General features: G+C 35.9%; 3 protein-coding genes across 4 annotated transcripts; all 3 read left to right on the top strand.

The window, feature by feature from the left end:
• The first annotated feature begins 2675 nt into the window (after positions 1-2675).
• LOC106318547 (calmodulin-binding protein 60 B-like) lies at positions 2676-6345 on the top strand. The gene is made up of 9 exons (XM_013756569.1): positions 2676-2866; positions 3043-3198; positions 3285-3360; positions 3568-3626; positions 3726-4243; positions 4338-4498; positions 4589-4792; positions 5000-5228; positions 5321-6345. The coding sequence occupies exons 2-9, from the start codon at positions 3116-3118 to the stop codon at positions 5938-5940; spliced, it is 1950 nt and encodes a 649-aa protein (XP_013612023.1). The 5' UTR covers positions 2676-2866; positions 3043-3115; the 3' UTR covers positions 5941-6345.
• Positions 6346-7324: 979 nt separating this feature from the next.
• On the top strand, positions 7325-14097 carry LOC106318387 (xyloglucan endotransglucosylase/hydrolase protein 22-like). 2 transcript variants are annotated; one of them, XM_013756340.1, is made up of 3 exons: positions 7325-7394; positions 13042-13312; positions 13391-14097. In XM_013756340.1, the coding sequence occupies exons 2-3, from the start codon at positions 13052-13054 to the stop codon at positions 13979-13981; spliced, it is 852 nt and encodes a 283-aa protein (XP_013611794.1). In that variant the 5' UTR covers positions 7325-7394; positions 13042-13051; the 3' UTR covers positions 13982-14097. The 2 variants fall into 2 exon arrangements, with proteins under 2 accessions (XP_013611794.1, XP_013611793.1); XM_013756339.1 differs by lacking the exon at positions 7325-7394 and having other exon boundaries at positions 12983-13312.
• Positions 7345-8473, top strand: LOC106318388 (xyloglucan endotransglucosylase/hydrolase protein 22). The gene is made up of 2 exons (XM_013756341.1): positions 7345-7665; positions 7744-8473. The coding sequence occupies exons 1-2, from the start codon at positions 7405-7407 to the stop codon at positions 8332-8334; spliced, it is 852 nt and encodes a 283-aa protein (XP_013611795.1). The 5' UTR covers positions 7345-7404; the 3' UTR covers positions 8335-8473.
• Positions 14098-17604: the final 3507 nt, after the last annotated feature.

Here is a 17604-nt window from a genome sequence, read left to right as displayed (position 1 = left end):
CTGAAAATCTATGCTGCCACGTCACTTAAAATAATCATCCAACCAAAACATTTCTTTTTGCCACGTCAGGCAGGCTTTCGATTTTTTTTCTGTTCCGTAAATGATTGTTTGAGAGCTGGGCTTTAATTTTAATGAATATGTTAAGCCCGTATTTTAGTATGTTTAGAGACCCAATCAAATTTAGGAATTAGGTTGGTCGTCGTCTTCCTCTTTCAGAAGCGGCCGCGAAGATGTGATTCACCATCTGAAAACGTCGATTCCAAACTCTGAAACGTTTCCCATCCTTAAATCTTTTCTTTACTCTGAGTTTTCTTAATTAATCCACTCCGTCCACATGAATCAATCAATATACCTCTTCGTTTTCTCCAGTAACTGGTTGAATCTTCACCTATAAATGTTTCTCCTTTCTTCGATGTTGAGTACAACTCAAACTATTTCCAAAAGCAATTATTTTCATACCAAGCGATTTCGATGGCAACTTCGTACACGCTCCTTGCCGATCTGAGAGTAGGGCGATGCTCTAACACTGCCAAGGTCCATCTGTTGAGGGTTTGGGAGGCGAGAAACATCAACAAAGGCGGAGAACTGATGAGTGTTGACATGTTGCTCATCGATGAAAACGTAAGATCCATTGTCTAATACTAACTCTCTAAGCAATTACATTTTTTTGCGTACGATTTATGAATATTTTTTTTCTTCCCTCAGTCCACACTATTAGCTATTTAATTTGCCTTCCTAGCAATAATCGTCACCAGGTTCGTCTTCTTCTTGAAATTCCAGCAACCACTTTGCACTCTTACCAATTCGATTCCCATATACAGGCAGATAGAGAGATAGTTCAGAGAGTGGAGTCTGCTAAGATAGAGATTTGAGGCGTGACTTCTTCGAGGCGGCGAAGTTTGCGCTCTTCCGTCGAATATATTCACTTATAAGATAATCTGCAACGGAGCTTTTGCTCAAGCGTTGAGGCACCAACGTTTCTATGTACATCAGGTACCCTATGGCCGTCACAACACTTCTATATTCACATGGAAATGCTGCTGATATTTTTCAGATGTACGAGCTCTTCATCGAGCTTACTATTCAGCTCCGTAAATGGGGTTAGTTATTTCTTTTCTTTTGTGTGTATTCCACTTGCTGATACTAAAGTTGGATCTGAATTTTTTTTTTTTGGATTATGTAAATACTCTGCTGTGTGATTAAAAATGATGCAATGATGTGTGTGTACGTCCATATGTTCTTGATTTTCTCTTTCAGTTCTCAATGATCCTTATACGTGCTTGATTTCATATATTTGTTTTTGGATTGGTAATCACTGTAAGAACCTTTGGTGGGGACATTAAATTTGTAATTCTGGAGCGTTCTATTTGGTTTTTCAGTCTCTCTACACCATCCCGTAAACGATGCGATGATGTTTGTGTACGCCCTTCTGTTCTTAATGCTCCATTTCAGATTCCCACTGGATATTTCATGAAGATATGCTTTTCTGATTTCATGTATTTGTTCTTTGGACTGGTAAGAGTTGAATTGCTCTAATTACTGTGAAAACCTATTGTTGGAACATGAAAGTTTTGTTTTATGTTGCATTATATTAGCTCTTTGACTCTGTTCTTTGTAGATACAATACTTTTGTTCTTTCGATGTGGAGAAGCATATACTCTTATCGCTCAAATCTACCAAAGTTTTTCCTAACGTTATGTAAGTATTATTTCTATCGCATACTCTCCTATCAATTTGTTTTTCTTCTAAACTGGTTTGCATTTGTTGAACACAACCAACAAGAGATTGGTATCGCCTGTGTTTCTCCATCATGACTCAGTCATAAATCTGCTTGCAAGGAAAAGCCGTCGACCCCTCCTCATCCTACCGACGGTCGATCATCTTGGTGGTGTCTTATTTACACTGTACCGCTCTACTAACAAGATTCAAGAATATTTAAAGAAATTATGTCGATTTATTATATTTAAAAAGGAGTATCCATAAAATATTTAATTTTTGGCCACAAAAATATTTAGTAATTTACTGAACATTTAAAACAAAACTTCCCCTAAATATTTATACCGTTTGAAATAATATCTAAATATTTAGACGATCAAGTTTCCATATATTTATAATATGTTATCAACTCGAGCTTTAAATCAGGTATTCATGATGTATCAAAACACCGGCAGTTTTAAATATCTTACGCTAAATACCATATAACCTTACTAAATATCTTCAATAAATATTTTATGCTAAAATACCATGAAATTAAATTTAGGAATACACTTATGTTATTTCACTTTATAAAATTTTAGGAATGCACTTATGTTATTCCACTTTGACCTAAACAACTTCAAAACAAAGTACTACTACACTACGGTCAATATAACCACTATCAAAAAATTGGAAAAAAATACCATTCTATTTTTGACATATTTTTATCTTCACATTTTTAACATATTTTCTTTATTAAAACCATAAAACAAATTGTAAATTCATTTAAAAATAAAACATAGAATAGCGCCGGAAAGCCACTAGTAACCTTAAAGGCCGTAAATGGAATCTCTGCGGCTGCGATCAAATTAGACAACGTTTTTGTTTTAATTGAAAACGACAAATGACAATGATAGGGGCCAGGTAGACCTTACCGCACCGGATTAAAGCCCAGTAGAGGCCAGTGCCAAAGCTCCAATGAGTCGCCGCCATAGTTGACTTAGACAGAGATTAACCCCAAAAAGAATCCCAAATCATCCTCTCCTCATCGATCGAGAGAGAAGACCAAAACGAGGAGACTAAAACACTTCCTTCCGTCGTTCACTACTATTCGACGCCGGCGGTTATAAATCGGAGAGATACTCTCTGATTTGGCCGTCTCGATCAACAGGTACTTCCTTCTTCACTTGTCTATCTTCGTCTCTTCAGTTTAGTCAGAGAGAGAGAGTGTAGGGGAAAGTCTTCTCTGATCTCAGACGTGCGGAGATGAGTTTATTAGCGGAGGGTGTTTTGATTTAATAGACTTTCAATATTGTAATGGTGTGGTTGGTTTATGCGATTTTGCAGATCTAGGAAGGAAGTTAGGGTGTGTGTGGAGAAATGAACAAGTAGAATAGAATAGAATAGAGGTAATCACAACATGAATAGAAATAAAAGGAGTTTGGATGGTAACAACGGTGATGATGGTGATCACCCTGAAAGAAAACGTCCTGCTCTTGCTAGGTACTTTCTCCTCCTTTACTTCCCGTAATTTCTTCCAGACTTCAAAAAGTTTCTAACTTTGTGTATTTTTTTTACTGTTGTGGCAGTGTGATTGTAGAGGCTCTGAAAGTAGACAGTTTGCAGAAGCTTTGCTCTTCTTTGGAACCTATTCTCCGCCGAGTTGTAAGATCTCTTCCTCTTCTGGGGATCACTTACTCTGCTTTTACGTGTGTGCACTTTGCGTAACTCTTCTCACCTCAATACTATTGATCTGTATTAACACTTTCAGAGCCTTAGAAATGGGGATTCTTTGTTTAAAGCTTTATGTCCGGTGCTTAGAAATGACCTATTCTTTGTTAAAAGCGTTAATGTAGGATTCTTTTTGAGCAGGTCAGTGAGGAAGTCGAACGTGCTTTGGCCAAATTAGGCCCTGCTAGGCTTACTGGAAGGTTAAATCGAAAACTGCTCATCATTGTATCTTTAGTAACATTCTCTTTCAACGTTAATGTAAAAGTAAAACTGAACTGAGGTTTTTAATTACTTTGCAGTTCTGGGTCTGGGTCTGGGTCTGGGTCTTCTCCAAAGCGAATTGAAGGTCCCGATGGCCGGAACTTACGGTTACAGTTCAGGTCTAGGTTATCTCTCCCCTTATTCACAGGAGGAAGAGTTGAAGGAGAGCAGGGTGCTGCAATCCATGTCGTCTTGATTGATGCCAACACTGGGCGCGCCGTGGTATATGGTCCAGAGGCTTCTGCAAAGCTTGAGGTTGTTGTGCTTGAGGGTGACTTCAACAATGAAGATGATGAAGGCTGGACACAGGAAGAATTTGAAAGCCATGTCGTGAAAGAGCGTCAAGGGAAGAGGCCGTTGCTGACTGGAGATTTGTATGTTACTCTCAAGGAAGGGGTTGGAACTTTGGGCGAGCTGGTTTTCACCGATAACTCGAGTTGGATTCGGAGTAGGAAGTTCAGGCTTGGTTTGAGGGTTGCTTCTGGGTGTTGTGATGGCATGCGCATACGTGAGGCAAAGACTGAAGCTTTCATTGTTAAAGATCACAGGGGAGAATGTATGGTCTTAAAAGATTCTACTTTTATCTTTTTATCAGTGTACCATATGGTGTTTACTTCTTTTAGCTTGATGCACATTTTGTTTATGTGCAGTGTACAAGAAGCATTATCCACCTGCTCTGAATGATGATGTGTGGAGACTCGAGAAGATTGGTAAGGATGGTGCATTCCATAAGAAGCTTAATGCTGCAGGAATATTCACTGTAGAAGACTTTCTGAGAACAATGGTCAGAGATTCTGCAAGATTACGTACTGTAAGTAATTTTTATGTCGAGTTCTTTTAGCTCGTGAAAGACACTGTTCGTTAAAGTTATTGACGCCATGGTTCTTTCATGTTGATCTAGATTCTCGGAAGTGGAATGTCAAACAAAATGTGGGATGCACTAGTAGAGCACGCCAAGACGTGTGTCCTGAGCGGTAAGCTTTATATCTACTATGCTGAGGATTCGAGGAATGTCGGCGTTGTGTTCAATAATATCTATGAGCTAAGTGGTCTCATTTCCGGAGACCAATACTACTCTGCTGATTCTCTTACTGAAAGCCAAAAGGTTTGCTGCATGTTCCTTAACTTATAAAACCCTTTATTTAAACTGCAACTTATGGTCTAGTTAAGCTATGATTCACAACTATCTTCTGTATTGTTTCAAAGTTAATTAGCTGTGTTTGAACTGCATTCTTTCGCATTCTTTCGAAGCCACTGAAGGAAGAGATATATGACAAATTTTGATTCTGTTTTTCACTTTTGTGTTCTGAAGGTATATGTTGATGGGCTGGTGAAGAAAGCATATGACAACTGGAACTTAGTCATAGAGTATGATGGAAAATCTCTCATAGACATGAAGCAGCCTCAGAGATCGGGTATTACTCAAGCTGATGAGGCTAATTACTCAACTGCTGCCATTAACCATCCAATGCAGATGGCAGGGCATTCATCCTCAGTGCCGGCTAATCAACCTCCAGTGCTTTCTGATTTTGCTATTGGAGGTTTGTGGATTGCAGTGACTCCCTTGAAAAAGTCTATTATTGTATAAGTTACTGAACCTTACAAGTTTGTACAATTCTGCCACATACTGCAGGGTATGATCAAACTATGGCGACAAGGTATCCTCTGAATCCTCAGCTTGTAGTCTCCAACCCGAGAGCACAATTTGAGGTTGCTTCCGGCGCAACAACTCAGGATCAGCTCATGGGAAATCTACATCAAGGTCAAAGCTCCATGAACAATCAAAACATGAACGGTATGCTTGCTCTCGGTCCTCCACAGGCATCCACGAGTGGATACCAAAACATCAACTCTTCTTCAGTCCAACAGGCAAATCTCAATCCTTTTGAAGACTGGTCGAACCACCGTGAGAGAGGAGCGGAAGAGTTCTTCTCAGAGGAAGAGATCCGTCTGAGAAGCCACGAAATGCTGGAGAACGAGGACATGCAACAGTTCCTCCGCCTATTCAGCATGGGAGGAGGAGGGGGAGGAGGTAATGGCTCTGCTACACATTTGCAGGAAGATGGGTATACTTTCCCGTCGTTTCTACACACGCCTATGCAGGGTTATGATGAAGACCGTGGTCGATCAGGCAGAGCTGTTGTTGGGTGGCTTAAGATAAAGGCAGCAATGAGATGGGGTTTCTTCATCAGGAGGAAAGCTGCTGAGAGGCGTGCACAGATTGTAGAGCTGGATGATGATGACGAAGAATAGTCTGGTCCTTCTTCATCATGATCGTATCATACCTTCATGATGATGGTAACAACACTACTGACTCAAAACAGTGTTTACCAACTGGAAACGGAATCTTGAAGGCCACGAGGCAGCAGCAGAGCGAATGGAGGTGAAGTGACACAGGTATTGTATAAAAGGAGTGTACAGATAGATTCAGTGGATGTGTTGTGTTTATGAAGCAGGAGACTTCTAATATGTTTGATCGACTCATTTAGACAGTAGCATTCTTAAGAACTGATTTTGCAGTCTTAACAAGTAGAATCTTGTCCTTTTTCCTTCTTTTTTTGATACTCAAGTAGACTTGTGTTCCACTAAAGACCAGTGTTATGTTTCTATGATTCTTGCTTGATTATTAGTTGGTTGTGTTCTGGGAATTTTCAACTATCTGACCAGGAGTTTTAATGGTAATAATTAACACATTTGATGACTAAATATATAGTTTAGATTTATTTGGATTTTGGGAAGTGGATTTGATCTAATTTCGTTCACAGGAACAGACATTTGATCTAATTTAGCCACTAGGAGTCTTGGACCAAGAAACTTCCAGACCACGGCCGCTACATCAACTTGAGTGTCTGCTTAGCTGTGCCTGACTGACTATGTCACTAATTAATAATTTTATCCAACAACTACCTTATCCCTTCAACGTGTCCTCTCTTCTTCATCCTGCTTTAAATTTTAATTTAAAAATAAAAACTTTAAATATAGTTCGATCTTCATATTTTCTTAAAACTACTCTAAATTTGTTGTGGCATTGAAAATAAATACGCAAATTAAATAAGTTTTAATTTCGTCTACAGTAAGTTATATATATTCCTACCCCAAAATACTACATGTAACAAAATCAAGATAGTCATGATTTTATGAACCATGGTTGTGTAATTGGTAAAAAAAAAAGATATTTACAATCACCAATTAAAACCTAGAACTCATAAATCTACCTTATCCTAGTTACGTTTTTTTTTTGTCAGCATTCTAATGAACTTTCTTAAAACAAACATATTGTTATTTCTTTTGGATTAACAGAATCTCTTGGTTCTATTAGAGGAAAACTCTTTGCCTATCAAAGTCGGTCCAAGCCGGTGGTAACGTATTGAACTTCTCTTTTTATAGCAAAACTCCCAAATCCAATAAAATAATCTGACACAAAAAAAACCTTAAATGTAAAATTTATTATCAGATAATAAAAAGAAACATTATTTAAAAAACCGCGTGAGCTCCAAAGCCAATTTTAAACACAGCTTTTACTACAAAGATGGCCCAACCCCAGCTGTTGCCTTAAACACGGCTTCGTCTTTCACCATATGAACCTTCCTCTTTCGAACCTCCTCTCAAATCTCAAAGCTTTACTACTACTATATATACATCCATCCATAAACCCTCAAACATCACATTCTAAAAACGTAATACAAGAACACAAGAAACATAGATAAATCTCTCAAAATGGCAAATAGTTACTTCCTTCCTCTGTTTCTTTCTCTTACCTTCATCTCTTCTGTCTCAGCTAACTTCCAAAGAGACGTTGAGATCACATGGGGAGATGGTCGTGGACAGATCAAGAACAATGGAGAGCTTCTCACTTTGTCTCTAGACAAATCCTCTGGCTCTGGATTCCAATCCAAGAATGAGTACTTGTTCGGTAAAATCGACATGCAGATGAAACTCGTCCCTGGTAACTCCGCAGGAACAGTCACAACACTCTACGTAAGTTACATAACCACGTTTCTTTTTCTTTTGTTACATTTTGAAGTTCTTGTTACTAAAATTAGTTTTTCGTTACAGTTGAAATCACCCGGAACAACATGGGACGAGATTGACTTCGAGTTCTTAGGGAACCTAAGTGGAGATCCTTACACACTTCACACAAATGTCTACACACAAGGCAAAGGAGACAAAGAACAGCAGTTCAAACTCTGGTTCGACCCAACAGCTGATTTCCACACTTACACCATTCTATGGAACCCACAACGAATCATTTTCACAGTCGATGGAACTCCCATTAGAGAATTCAAGAACATGGAATCTGTTGGTACTCTATTTCCCAAGAACCAACCAATGAGAATGTATTCTAGTCTCTGGAACGCTGATGATTGGGCCACTAGAGGTGGTTTGGTCAAAACCGATTGGTCTAAAGCTCCTTTCACTGCTTCTTACCGTGGCTTCAACCAAGAAGCTTGTGTTTGGTCAAACGGCAAGTCATCTTGTCCTAATGGCTCGGGACAGGGGACCACTGGTTCGTGGCTGTCGCAGGAGCTTGACTCAACGGCTCAAGAAAGGATGAGATGGGTACAGAAGAACTACATGATCTACAACTATTGCACGGATACGAAGAGATTCCCTCAAGGTCTTCCTAAAGAGTGCTTAGCTGCATAGAGAGTGAAGAGTTGAGAAAGGAACAAAATTCTACTTTTTCTTTTTGTTATTAAAAATTCTATTGATTTGTTTGTAGTGTACTTATTTGTTAAAGTAATATATTCTATTACAATATCTTTTTAACTTATTGTCTGCCTTACTTTGTGCCCTCTTCATTTGCATAATTAGGCTTATGTTTTAATCTACACTAGAGCATGATGTGCGCATCGGTACGGATGGTTAAGACATTTCTAAACATAGATTATTTCGATATTTTTAGTTTGAACTATGTAGAATCTGAATAAATTTATAATACCCAAATGAAATTTAATTTAAAATCTAAAAAGTCGATACTTGAGAAAACCGATATGTATCCGAACGTGTACATGAATGTCTATGTCTAAATAATTATGTAAACAACAAAAAAATTGTTAACTGGTTTGAATTCTTGTCCCTATTGGATCAACTTCATTCAAATATGTGAAATTATTACGGTTAACACGTAAAATAAACGACATCAAATTATTATGTTAAATACATTTAATGAAGTAGTTTGGAATAATGAAAAAAATGTAAAAAATATAATAAAACAATTAAAATAGGTAAGTTCTGTTTTGTACTTCGGTAATAAATGATGTTGAATCATTTGGAAAAGACAATAAATGAAATAGTTAAAAGAAAAATAAAAAGGAATTAAAAAGATGTAAGAAATCACTTAAAATAGGTAAGTATTGTTTTGTATTTTAGTTTTAATAGTAATAATTAGAGCTTGACCCGCACGCTCTTTCGTGTTATGTTTTGCTGTTTTATAAATTGTTTAAAGATATTTTTAAATATATAGGTTATTTGAATTTTTTTAGGTTTCTACACATCATAACCGAACTCATCCGAATCCAAAAGGACCTGACTCGACTCCGCCCATAAATTTATAATATTCAAACATAGCCTAATTACAAAACTAAAATATCATGATACTTGAAAGAACCGATTCGTACCCAAACGGATACCTAAACAATACTCCCTTTGTTTCATAATAAATGCCATTTAACCTTTTTTTCTTGTTACAAAAAATGTGTCACTTTACAATTCCAATGCAAATTATATTTACTTTCAGCTGAAAATTAATTGAAAACTGCATTGATTTTATAAATAATTTTATTTATCTCAAATAGTATTGGTCAGAAAAGTATAATTAATAACAACTTACATATATTTCGGTCATTTTCTTAATCTGTGTGAAAAATGTCAAAGTGACACTTATTTAGAAACGGAGGGAGTAGTAAATACTCATGCATATATGTAAACAAATAAAAATTATGTGTTAGCCAGATAGAATTCTTGTGACGAATGGAGCAATTGTATTCAAATATGTATAATTACTATGGTTAACACATAAAATAAATGATCTAGAATTATCACTATAAAGATAATTAATGAAGTAGTTATGAAGAGTTAAAAATTGAATGTAAAAAAATGTAATAAAACACTTAAAATAGACATATTCTATTTTACATTTATGTAATAAAAGTTGTCAAATTATTTAGAAAAGACAATAAATGAAGTGGTTAAAATTAGTTTAAAAAGAAATGAAAAAGATTTAAGAATTCATTAAAAATTAGGAAAGTAATGTTTTGTACTTCAGTTTAAATAGAACAGATAATATGCATTTCTCAAGGAGTAAAATATTTAATAAAATATTTGTTAAGTATATAATTTTTATTATTACTTTAAAATAATAACAAAAGATATGTAAAATATATGTTAATGATTCGATCAAACTAAATTATAAAATTTTATAATTTTTATAAATTCAAATATGATACATATTTTAAAATTTTTGAAATTATAATAATAATAATAATAATAATAATAATAAAGTATTTTATATGGCCTATATATTAATTTAAACTATACTAAAATAGATACATATTTTTAATTTGAATATCTATTAAATCAAATTTCTTACTCAAATTGTTTTATGATCATTTGTATCTTGTTATATCAAAATATTAAAACCACTGAGCACAAAATTTTTAATGTAAGACTTTTAATAGTTTTATTAATTTTAGTAATTTTTTTAAAAAAATCCAAAGTATAACATATACAACAAAGTTAAAATTTTATAACTAAATTAAACGAAATTGATAGATCGCACACAAATTGTTATCAATTTTTTTATTATTCAAAATCACTAATTTCATGTATATTTAATCACATTAGATAATTTTGTACCTTTTATTTAAGAAACAAATATTTTTTTTTGTAAATTACTAATTAATTTATGTTTATTTTTAATGAAAAATATAATATATTTAGATGGAATAACTTATTTCTCTAATTATTTTAAGAATTATCGTAGTAATGACATATGACATCATTCGTATGTTATAATGATTCTCGATTAATATATAAAGGATAATATACATTTTGTTGAATATTTTTGTCACTAGTATATTGTATTTTATAACCATGGTGATTAAATATTATATTTATGTTAGACAATAAGAAAATATCAATTATAGTGTGTTTGTCTTGTGAGAAAATATAGCAACATATGGAAGGACAATAAAGAAAGTTCTTGGTTCGACACATTTGAAATGTCTAGATGAAAGCATAGTGTTTTTTTATTGTAAGAAATTTCGGATCAAAACCCATAATTTTTTTGGATTAGAGATGAGAACCGATTGCTAAATCCATTTTTCATTATTGATTTGATTTGAACTTGACAATTGATATATCTTTTTTTTATCAAAAGAGCTTGACATATCTACCATGGGACATAATTCTTTACCATTAGAGTTGACAGTTCTGACCTCTGAGTGAGTGAGAGCATAATTTCCACGGGAGATTCAAAGATTTTCCATCATTATCCGTGCGTTTATAACGGTTGGGGTTTATTTTCTGTCTTTAAATGGAAACCTGTCAAATTCATTTTCAGTTTTTGAATCTGTAATAGATAACAAAACTGTCGAACCATAAGTGGGAAAGATATATCCATGTCTAATATTGAGTCTACCATTTTAATAGGAAGCTCAAGCAAAGCTCTAGCATCTAGCAAACAATATGTGAACCCAAACATTCGCATACCAATAAGAGAGTCAAAGACTTAAATAAAACATTTGAGAGCAAGTCAACCAGAGTCTAGAGAATCAAGACTAACCTTTGAGTGCAAGGTTAATCTTCAGAAAAAGTCTTGGTTTAAATAGGCTCTATTATTTTAAGCATGCTTTCTTGATTTTTTTTTGTCGGCAATTTAAAATAGATTCATATATACTCTGCAAACCAAACCGGTAACTCCACGTCCAAACGACGGTTGGCTAATTAGGCCCACTAAAAGTGAAACAAGTAAGTAAAAGTATATGATGTTATGAGGAATTTTAATCATTTGAAAAATTATACATGTAAATTTCAATTTATATTTTATACAACAAATAAAGAATTCTAAACCCAAAATATGCAAATGAGTTATATCATATACATCTGAAAAATCATGACTAAGAAACTTCTGGACCATGACCATCACACGTTCTTTTCGTGTATTCTGCACACGGTTTTGATCGAATTTAGATTTCTAGAGTTTGCGCAAGAGTTCGGACTGCGCTGAGGATCTAGCAATTTGTATTACGAAACTTCGGGACCACGACCGCCATCAACTTGAGTGTCTTAGCTGTCTCCACCACAAAATCAAAATATTTGAGTCGGTCATAGTGATGATTTACCCAACAACTATCTTATTCCTTCAACGTGGCAATCTCTCTTGTTCCCCCTGCTTTAAATTTTGAATCGATCAATTTATTTAGAAAACAAATACAATATGGATCCTTATCCTATTTTCTTAACCACTCTACATTTGATTTTTTTTTGAAAAAAAAAGGTTAAACCCGGATCTATTAAAGACACAGACCTAATCCCCGAATGGGAGGTGCAACCCACGGATGGATCCTCTCCTAGATATTCAAATGAGCCGTAAGCATGGGCCCATATCCGCATGACCACATGTGGAACTAATAATTTTGCACTGGAGGGGAGTCGATCCCTGGCCTGGACCAACAGGGCAACTTCTCCTCTACTGAAAACCACTAGGCCACATAAACCACTAGGCCACCACGATGTGGTTACATTTGTTATGTGGCGATGGGAATAAATACTCACCTTAACTAAATTTTAAATTTGCATATATCATAATAATAGTCAGGAATAAGAATAACAGAACCAAGATAACTGAAATATAGAAAAAATAAAACTCATAGATTATCATATTCTAATTAATTTTCTTAAACATCTTTTTACTTTCTATCTTTTGTTATAACAGAATCTCTTGGTTCTATTAGAGAAAACCTTTTTCTCTGTCAATGTCGGTCTAAGCCGGTGGTAAAAAAAAGTATCCAACTCCCAAATGCAGCTTTTTGATTGTAAAGATCCAATTTAATTTGAAAGCAAAAACAAATAATATCAAACATGTTTTTAATTAAAAACGTTATTTAAAAAACCGCGTGAACTCCAAAGCCAATTGAATACAGCTTTTACTACAAAGATGGCCCAATCTCCAGCTGTTGCCTCACAAACCGCGGCTACCTCTTTCACCATACGAACCTTCCTCTTATTAAACCTTTGCTGGAGTATTAGTCTACTATTACTACTACTAGTATAAATAGACTATTCCATAAACCTTCAAAACCACAAAACAAACGCAACACAAGTCACAAGATCAAATAAGAAAACCCATAAATCTCTCAAAATGGCACACAGTTACTTCCTTCCTTTGTTTCTCTCTCTTATAGTCATCTCCTCTGTTTCAGCTAATTTCCATAGAGACGTTGAGATCACTTGGGGAGATGGACGTGGACAGATCACAAACAATGGAGAGCTTCTCACTTTGTCTCTAGACAAATCCTCTGGCTCTGGATTCCAATCCAAGAATGAGTACTTGTTCGGTAAAATCGACATGCAGATGAAACTCGTCCCTGGTAACTCCGCAGGAACAGTCACAACACTCTACGTAAGTTACATAACCACGTTTCTTTTTCTTTTGTTACATTTTGAAGTTCTTGTTACTAAAATTAGTTTTTCGTTACAGTTGAAATCACCCGGAACAACATGGGACGAGATTGACTTCGAGTTCTTAGGGAACCTAAGTGGAGATCCTTACACACTTCACACAAATGTCTACACACAAGGCAAAGGAGACAAAGAACAGCAGTTCAAACTCTGGTTCGACCCAACAGCTGATTTCCACACTTACACCATTCTATGGAACCCACAACGAATCATTTTCACAGTCGATGGAACTCCCATTAGAGAATTCAAGAACATGGAATCTGTTGGTACTCTATTTCCCAAGAACCAACCAATGAGAATGTATTCTAGTCTCTGGAACGCTGATGATTGGGCCACTAGAGGTGGTTTGGTCAAAACCGATTGGTCTAAAGCTCCTTTCACTGCTTCTTACCGTGGCTTCAACCAAGAAGCTTGTGTTTGGTCAAACGGCAAGTCATCTTGTCCTAATGGCTCGGGACAGGGGACCAGTGGCTCGTGGCTGTCCCAGGAGCTTGATTCAACGGCTCAAGAAAGGATGAGATGGGTGCAGAAGAACTACATGATCTACAACTATTGCACGGATACGAAGAGATTTCCTCAAGGTCTTCCAAAAGAGTGCTTAGCTGCATAGAGAGTAGAGAGTTGAAGGAAGTCTTTGTTGTTATAAAATTCTATTCATTTTATTGTATATCACAAGAAATTTATTTGATTTGTTAAAGTAATATATACTCCTTGCTACAGTGTGAACCGAACCTTGTAACTGGCGCAAGGCTAAACCGGATTCGAACCAGGCTTAAATTAAACCGGATCAGACAAGGCTTATTATTATTACTAAGGCCTAAGGATGGACAAAAAAACGAACCAAACCAACCTGAACCAACCTAAAGCAATATTCATATCTTTATATATAAACAAGACCCCTGAATCACTCCCAGGGTGTCCACCTAGGATTCCAGCTCATCATTTCGAGCTCTGCTGATACGACATCTGTCCCTGCATCCAAAACGCAACACTTCATTTGACGTCTATCTTTGTGGGCTTCGTTTGTAATATATGGTGTACTGGGCTGTTTAATTGGTAAGAGTCTGGGCCCGAGAAGGAGATCCCTCTAATCCTAATACCCTGCATCGAAGAAACGGAAGAAACAGAGTTCGTCTCTTCTCGATGTGCATCGGCCGGCCGGTGACCTCTGCGCTTCTTCTGATGACCTGAAATGGTGTGGTTAATAGCTTCCTCATAAATGCTATTTATTCGCTCCATCACGATGTGTATTCGAAGCTTCCTTTCGATCTTAGAGGCGGTGCCAGGATCTGTATAAATAGAGGTGGGATTTCTCCTCTTGGGATTACTAAAATTCCGGTGAACTTTTTGTGTTTTGTAGATTTAATATTTTTTTTATTAGAGAGAACCTCTTTTTTTGATCAGAACCTCTTACTGATTGTTGAATTTGCGAGATTCCAGCGAAGTTCTTCATGTTTGTTCGTGTTTAATTTTAGTTTCTCGAGAAATTTAAAGTTCTTTGTTTATACAAGAATCCGACTATCTTCTTTATGTTTTGTTATATTTTTGATTAGGTTTATATATTAGAAATAAAACCTCTTATTGATTGTTGAATTTGCGAAATACTGTTGAACCCCTTCGTGTTTGTTTGTTCTGTATTTTTTTTTTTTTATGATTTATGCTTTATGTGTGATGACGAGGGAGTCTAGATCCTGCAAAAATGAGCAACAAGAAGAACGACTTGATTTCACCGCAGGTATAATCCTATCGATCGTATCTCTTAGTGGTACCACTCATGATTTCTTGGTTTTAATATATATTATTTTGAAAAATGCAATTAAAAATTAAAACAAAAAATATTATTTTTTTCTAGACGACTTACATGGAAGTCGTCCACGATAAGCAAGGTTTGACCAGAATCTCGGAATAAAATCTTGGACGACTTTCGTGTAAGTCATCCATCAGACGACTTCTGTGTAAGTCGTCTAGAAAAATATAATTTTTTGTTTTATTTTTCAATTGCAAAACTAACCTAAGACGACTTACATGGAAGTCGTCTAGGTATAACAAAATATTGATTTTTTAATTTTCTACTATAAGTCGTCCAGGAAAAGTCAAATTTCTGACACAATCCGGTCAAATACAAAATTAACCCTAAGTCGACCTACATGGAAGTCGTCTCGATTTTTTTTTAACAAACAAAGATGGACGACTTCCATGTAAGCCGTCTAAAAAACACATCTAAAAGTCAATTGAAAAATTAACCTCTACAGTCAACTTACCGGGAAGTCGTCTCGACGAACAGATCTGAAAAAAAAAAACTAATTTCATAGTTTCAACCAGTGAGATAACTTGTTTAGCATACAAAAATCTTCTCCAAGCACCCAGAATCTCAAACAAAAGTGACCCACCAAGAATCGTAAGCTTCAATGGCTCTATGATCCATAACAAATTTAGAATCAAAATCTTAGGGTTTTTTGGATGAATATGGAGAGAAAGTGAAAGAGATGTTGTTTTTACACTACAAGAAAACACAAGTTTAGCAAGGAAACTTAACGAGGAAAACTAATCCTTGTAAATTTACGTCAAATTTAAGAAGAACTTACGAGGAAATATAAAATCAACGTTATTTTCTCGTAAAATAACGACGAAATCATTTCGTCGTAAAGTCGATGTAATGTCACGTGGCTTTTAGGAGGAAATACGCTTTCCTCGTAAACTCAGCGTAAATGTAGCGTGTACTTTACGAGGAAATATTTTACGTCTACTTAGCGAGGAAATTTTGAATCCACCAACTTTGTAGTTGTAACACGTTTTTTTCGGCAACCTAACTAAATTTCGCGTAAATTCCTAGAAAAATTACAACTACCAGATTCGAAAATTACCTATAAATATGGACGTTTGAACATCATTTTAAACACACCAACAAGAAAAAAAAACGTGAAAGAAAAAAAATGCCGGGCTCCGGGAATATTTTCGAGTTGCGGAGGTGGATGTATATGCATAGAGATGCTAACGGGAGAGTGACGAAAGAATACCTTGCTGGGATGGAGACATTTATGCATCAAACAGGTTCCAGACCGCTCGCCTAAGAAAGCGGTAATATGTTCTGTCCTTGTCGGAAATGCAATAATTCAAAATTGGCAAATCGTGAAAATGTTTGGAAGCATTTAATAAATAGAGGTTTCGTGCCAAATTACTATATCTGGTTTCAACATGGAGAAGGTTATAATTATGATCAGAATGAAGCTAGTACTAGTAATAGCAATTTTTAGGAGGAACCAGTTGATCATCATTTACATAATGAACATAGTTACCATCAGGAGGAGCATATGGTATATTATGATAGGGTTCATGATATGGTAGCTGATGCATTCGGAGCTCATGATGAAGATGAAGAATCTAACATAGATGCAATTTTTTTTTATGAAATGCCTGATTCTTATTATGAGATTCAGAAACTGGTTTATAGTCTTGGGTTGCCTTCGGAGATGATAGATGTTTGCATCGACAACTGCATGATTTATTGGGGAGATGATGAGAAGCTAGAAGAATGTCGATTCTGCAAGAAGCCACGATTCAAGCCGCAAGGACGGGGACGTAATAGGGTACCGTACCAAAGGATGTGGTACCTACTAATTACAGACAGATTGAAAAGATTGTATCAATCTGAGTATGAGATGGCATGCCGAACATACTCAGACGGATGGTGAGATGGTTCATCCATCAGATGCAAGAGCCTGGAAACATTTTAACAAAGTACATCCGGATTTCGCTAGCAATATCCGGAATGTGTATCTCGGATTATGCACAGATGGATTTAGTCCATTTGGAATGTCAGGGAGACAATATTCATTGTGGCCAGTCTTTCTTACACCATACAACCTGCCACCGAAGATGTGCATGCAACATGAGTTGCTATTCTTGACCATATTAATACCTGGTCCGAACCATCCAAAAAGGTCCCTGGATGTTTTTCTACAACCACTGATAAAAGAGTTGAAGAATTTGTGGTCAACAGGGGTGAGGTCGTATGACTACTCAACGAAGATGAATTTTACGATGCGAGCGATGCTTTTGTGGACCATAAGTGACTTTCCTGCCTATGGGATGTTGTCTGGATGGACTACACATGGGAGATTAGCTTGTCCATATTGTAATGGAACGACCGATGCGTTTCAACTGAAGAATGGTAGGAGGACAAGTTGGTTCGGTTGTCACCATCGATTTCTTCCCATTGGCCATCCGTACCGA

Source organism: Brassica oleracea, chromosome C9 (genome assembly GCF_000695525.1).
Source record: "Brassica oleracea var. oleracea cultivar TO1000 chromosome C9, BOL, whole genome shotgun sequence".
NCBI classification, from domain to species: Eukaryota; Viridiplantae; Streptophyta; class Magnoliopsida; order Brassicales; family Brassicaceae; genus Brassica; species Brassica oleracea.
Note: the sequence above shows the minus strand (reverse complement) of the source record. Positions and strands in the feature narration are given on the sequence as shown.

Excerpts from the sequence above, each read along its gene's own strand:
- LOC106318547 (XM_013756569.1), top strand. The coding sequence starts at position 3,116 with ATGAATAGAAATAAAAGGAGTTTGGATGGTAACAACGGTGATGATGGT. Across the intron at positions 3,361-3,567 it reads AACCTATTCTCCGCCGAGTT|GTCAGTGAGGAAGTCGAACG; the intron begins GTAAGATCTCTT and ends CTTTTTGAGCAG. Across the intron at positions 4,244-4,337 it reads TAAAGATCACAGGGGAGAAT|TGTACAAGAAGCATTATCCA; the intron begins GTATGGTCTTAA and ends GTTTATGTGCAG.
- LOC106318388 (XM_013756341.1), top strand. The coding sequence starts at position 7,405 with ATGGCAAATAGTTACTTCCTTCCTCTGTTTCTTTCTCTTACCTTCATC. Across the intron at positions 7,666-7,743 it reads GAACAGTCACAACACTCTAC|TTGAAATCACCCGGAACAAC; the intron begins GTAAGTTACATA and ends TTTTCGTTACAG.
- LOC106318387 (XM_013756340.1), top strand. The coding sequence starts at position 13,052 with ATGGCACACAGTTACTTCCTTCCTTTGTTTCTCTCTCTTATAGTCATC. Across the intron at positions 13,313-13,390 it reads GAACAGTCACAACACTCTAC|TTGAAATCACCCGGAACAAC; the intron begins GTAAGTTACATA and ends TTTTCGTTACAG.